The sequence below is a fragment of the Electrophorus electricus genome, chromosome 10 (genome assembly GCF_041902795.1).
Source record: "Electrophorus electricus isolate QZ-2024a chromosome 10, ASM4190279v1, whole genome shotgun sequence".
NCBI lineage: Eukaryota > Metazoa > Chordata > Actinopteri > Gymnotiformes > Gymnotidae > Electrophorus > Electrophorus electricus.
In genome coordinates this window covers 26,066,341-26,071,679 of record NC_137506.1, presented here as the reverse complement: position 1 = coordinate 26,071,679, position 5,339 = coordinate 26,066,341, and the positions used below count along the sequence as shown (strand labels likewise).

Sequence of the window (5,339 nt, the reverse complement as noted above, 5' to 3'; positions counted from 1 at the left end):
GTAAGATGAACGGTACAAAAATGAAATCCTATATGTCTAATATATCTAGACCATGTTTAAGAAAGGTATATGTAACTGACATAATAAGAATATAGAATGAATACACTGAAATACAATTAATGTTCTATATTTGATTCCAGCAGAATTTATAAACCTGGAGTTGTGGAATAGAATAGTCTGTTTGTTTTTGGACGGCTTTCTAAGAATGAAAAGCAACTTCACTATTGTCCTTAAGGCGGTTGGTGTGCTGGACAGCTCCATTCTACCCTGAGGTGGGAGGAGCATATTTTGAATACCACAGTGCAAGGACGAGCTCTTCTCATAAAATCCCGGGTCTGTGTTGCATCCGAGAGGCTTTCTGCTGTTTGGAAGCTACACCAATAACTTAACAAAAATGTAATACTGTAAATATCCTTTATTGCGAGTAGTAATGTTATTAGTACTGAGAAATATTTGTCAAATACTTTTCAGGGTAACGGTGAAGGTTATATTCAATATTTTCATAGCGTCTGGTGTTATTATTAGAAACAATAACAAAAAAAACAGTCGAAAAGCAACATATTGCAGCAGGAACGACATACTTACTTTGGCCATATTTGTAACTGATTTGCATTTACAAGTTACAAGACTGATCTGTAATTGAGATGCGAGTCACTGGACCATGCGTGCCATGAAGGTTGTCGGAACCCTGCGCTCTGTCAGAGACTATCGCCGAGTCGCATCACTTTTGTAAGAATATACGCGTTTCAGGACGGCAAGCACTTAAACCCAAGTCCAAGGATGAATATATATGGATTTATGCGGCTGGGATTTTCGTGCTTACTTTTCCACGGTTTTTCACCCCTTAGTCAAGGTAAACTGTCTCTACACCTTTTTTTTTTTTTTTTTGTACTACTAATACCTACCGATGATCGATTATCTGTTGCATTTTGTATGTCAGTTATTTAAACAGTGTGTTGAAATTGCAAAGTATGTAATTGATATGAAAAGTATGGATATTATTTTTTTTTAAAGAAATGTAATTTGGCATTCCCTTTCATTTACAATGAATGTTTGAATATCTTTGCTAACTAGTAATGCATTTATACAGGTTCAGAATGCAGAGCGGGGTGCAATCTTGACAATGGTTTTTGTGAAACGAATGGCGAGTGCAGGTACGTTAAGACATTCAACTGTCTGACTACTTTTTATTTATTTTGGCGTGTTATCTTCAGCTTCCCCAAATTATACAGTGTATTTCTCATCAATTCTTTTCAACTTACTCTTCAGTAACTATAAAACAACTGGAAAATGCCCCAAGTAGCAATCTATGTTTACTGTATTTAATATCACAGACTTAGTTTATACTAGTTAATACTTTAGAAATTAAAATTTAGACTTACACAAGCTGCAAAATTTCTGAAGGAAGGACATTTGTCATCAGTAAAACCGCTGTGATCCTGTAGACCTCAGGTTTACTCACTTAAAGGCTAAATGGCTTGTGATTATTAAATGCTGAATAATTACAGGTGTTATGACTCAAACATTCTGCTTTACCCAGGTGCAGGCCTGGCTGGCAAGGTGCTGCATGTGAGAAATGTATTCCTTTCCCAGGCTGCCTTCATGGAACATGTGAGAAAGCCTGGCAGTGTATCTGTGAGCAAGGCTGGGTGGGCAGTCAGTGTGACCAAGGTGAAGGGCCCCTTATTGAAATCATCTGTTCAAATTTTCTCTGAGCAGTTATAAATGTGATGGCAGATGTTGGCTGAGCAAGAATATCACATTAAAATGAAAGGGAAGCAATATATTATGCAATGGTTAAAAAGCTGTAATTTTTATTTTTGCTTTTAGATATCCATCTGTGTTCAATAAAACCTTGTTCTGGCAATTCAACCTGCATTGAAACAGGAGAGGGTGGATACCTCTGCATCTGTCCTCCTGGATATACAGGGAAAAACTGCCAGTTGAAGAAAGGACCATGTCTAACAAATGGGTAATAGATGTCAACACTATTTTGTGAAGTATGGAAGATCATTCAGTGGTGCTCCTATGTCTAGAAAATCTCAATATTATTGTTCGTTTAGTAATAAGGTCCAATAATTACTGAAAACACATATTGTAATTTAATATCCCACTTGTGTGATTAATATTGATTGTGGTGAACATCCTCATTTAACCCTGTCACACCATTCATGTGACACCTTTTCTTTGAATGTGTAATTTAAAAGGAATCACATAAAAACCTTCCTAAAATATGAAGTTGCTTTTCAGATAATTGTGCTAAACATATCCTATCAGAGAGTTACTCTTAAAATCCTTTGTGTCAATGTAATTTTGACATGTGTGCTTTCATTTATAGCTCTCCATGTCAGAATGGAGGCACCTGCATGGATAATAGTGCAATTGACAGTCAATCTTCTTGCCTCTGTCCACCTGGTTTCACTGGAGATTTCTGTGAGATCAGTGTTGACAAGTGTGAGCCTAACCCGTGTCTGAATGGGGGCACCTGCATGGATCATGGTGTGGACAACATCTGCCTTTGCCCTTCTGAATTTTCAGGGCCTATCTGCAATGTGAACTTGACTTTGTGCTCCAACAGCACCTGTGGTCAAAGGGACACTTGCTTAAACAAGACTGATGGTACAACCCGTTGTGTTTGCCCACCAGGTCTAGCAGGGCTTTCATGTGACCTTCACACTCACAAGCTGAAACCAAAATCTAGGCCAAAGGCTCCAGGCCCAGATCATGCTCCCCAGCACTACAGCCTCCCAGCCCATGCCTTCCACAAGCTGCTAAGGCCACCTGAGCGTGAACTTTTGAAGATCACTCTGAAGGAGACTGTGCACACATCCAGCACCCTGGTCACCCGCAGCCAGGTCATTTGCTTTGCCGTGCTGGGTCTACTCACATGCCTGGTTGTCCTGGGAACCACGGGCATCATCTTCTTTAATCGCTGTGAGACATGGCTAGCGAATGCTAAGTACAGCCAGCTGGTGCGGCAGCAGAGGGACTACCTCCTGAGGGCTGCCAGTGGCGAGGAGAACTCTGTAAATATCATCCTGCCTGAGAAAATTAAGCTGACCAATTATGGGAAACATTATACATCCATATAAGGCAGAACTAAGGATTTTTGTCATGTGAGAGGTAATTGAACATAAATGTTAAAGAAATAGAGGAAAAGAGGAAAATATCCCCCAAAATGATCAACAATTTATCTAGGAATTCATGGGTTTCTGCTAGATTGGACAGTTCATTGTTGGCATGTACAATAATTACCATAGTATGCATCATGTGTGGATAGCGGCTTAGTTAACATCTGATGAATAAAAAATATATCTATACAAAATGGCTAAATAGTTTTGTTACAAATTACAAAATACCACATCTGAAAATAAATTACAAACTAAGATGTGCATATTTAAGCAGAATAATAATTTGAATCGTTCAATAGTGCCTTTGTAGAGCAGAAGACACAGTTCAGAGATAATTGTTGTCAAAAAGGGCAGAGACTAAAATGATGATTAGGAGCTAAATAAGAAGCTCTTACTATTTGACCATAGCCATTTTAACTTGGCCACAAACACAATATTCTAGAGTGCCAACCAATGTAGAAGTAACAGGAAGTATTAAGACATGAGCCATGCACTGCTGAAATACACTCTGTACTTAATGCACAGCTATCTTGGTCTTCCCTCTTCATCCTACTGTACTGACAGCCTTTGTTTAACTCACAGATAACTATATCCAGGAAAAAGCATCAGTGGAAGAGGCCTCCTCTTTTCTATTTAGAGAACACAGAAAATAGAGCAAGACATAGACATAGACATACGAAGACATAGACATACCTACAGCAACTTATGGTTTTGCTTGTGTAGGGAAGAAATAAAATGGCAGGTTAAGTGGAGATGGGGGGCTTAAAAAATACACAAATGTTTTAATGAAGATTAGAATGTTGGAACAAGTTATGTTCCTTAAATAGTTTGGTAGGTTATTCTAAAAGATTGATTAAAGACCAGTCATTTACAGTCAGTTTATAATATCTACTGTTGAAATATCACAGAAATATCACAGAGCTATAAGGAAAACGAACAAAAAACGTTAAACTAAATAAAAGGGAGAAAGCCGGTGGAAAGGAATATCTTAACAATCACTAATTTGACAAGATGCCTTGTAAAAAGGCATAGACAAACCAAATAGTGTGTTACAGCAGGTTAACCTCAAGGTGACAGGCAAGCATACTTTCGTAAAGAATAGTTCACATTCAAAGTGATATAAAATGGTAATTTGAAAAAAAGTTAAAAGTTTAGTGTTAAATGGAGAAAACACATTAAAGCAACAACTATATTGCAATATTGTTGTATCACAGTATTTTCATAGTCACATACATTGCATACTAGTCTATTTTAGTTTTTCATTTCCAAAATAAAAACCATAACTGCAAAAAAGAAAAAAAAAGAATAAGAATACATGCAACTAAAATACTGTGCAGCTCAGCTCAGCAAATATTCACCTCAATGTTCTGTTCATATGCTGTGGTGTTAAAAGTGAATTTAGTGACCAGTGTAATGACCAACAGGCAAAAACATGCTTTAATCTTGTGGCCCTGCTGTTACAATCTGATTAGCATCTAGCTCTGGACATCATATACTAATATAGGAAACTTTTCCCCAAAGCTAAGAATGTTCTTCTTAAGATGTGCTGAAAAGATTATTTAATGGTCTACCAAGAATGTCACATTGGCTGATATAACTTTGGATTAAAGTAGAATAACAACAAAAAAAGTCATGACAACGATATCAGTAGAGAAAACACATCTTGTGTGAAATAAGATCACAGAAATTGGTTTATGGTGAAGTGCTCAACCTCAAACATCCAAAGTTCAAGACTAAAATAAAACTCAGAAGATGAGGCAGCTCTTTTCAGGTTTTTAAAAATTTCAGCCAAATTAATAAATACAGTGTTACACTCTCCAATTTATACCACATGTATCCACAAAATTCAGTCAATCATTAAAAATATAACCTGTATCTACAAGCTAAAATTACAGTCTGGGTGTATAGTTTTGAGGTAACTGTTATATGAATAAACCTCCTTGAAAATTAAACAGAGTATTTGTATTGTTTTCATACAGATACTGTTTTCATACTTACTTGAGATACAGCTAGGACCATACATTTTTTGTAAAACATCATAATCTTAAAATCTAGATTCCACATATAAAATCTAGATTCAATCACACAATGACTGTGTTGTCTTACCCATTATCTTGTTCTTAATTTTCAAAATTATGATTTTATATTAAGTGAAAAAGGTGTCAGAAAGGATGGTCTTTGCTACCACCTTGTGGTTATGTTGCATCA

General features: G+C 36.7%; 1 protein-coding gene across 2 annotated transcripts; it reads left to right on the top strand.

The window, feature by feature from the left end:
• The first annotated feature begins 341 nt into the window (after positions 1-341).
• On the top strand, positions 342-5,053 carry dlk1 (delta like non-canonical Notch ligand 1). 2 transcript variants are annotated; one of them, XM_027025850.3, is made up of 5 exons: positions 342-853; positions 1,091-1,154; positions 1,594-1,671; positions 1,831-1,972; positions 2,339-5,053. In XM_027025850.3, exons 1-5 carry the CDS (start codon positions 791-793, stop codon positions 3,090-3,092), a joined length of 1,101 nt encoding a protein of 366 aa, XP_026881651.2. In that variant the 5' UTR covers positions 342-790; the 3' UTR covers positions 3,093-5,053. The 2 variants fall into 2 exon arrangements, with proteins under 2 accessions (XP_026881651.2, XP_081577126.1); XM_081721000.1 differs by having other exon boundaries at positions 795-853; positions 1,541-1,671.
• The last annotated feature ends 286 nt before the right edge of the window (positions 5,054-5,339 follow it).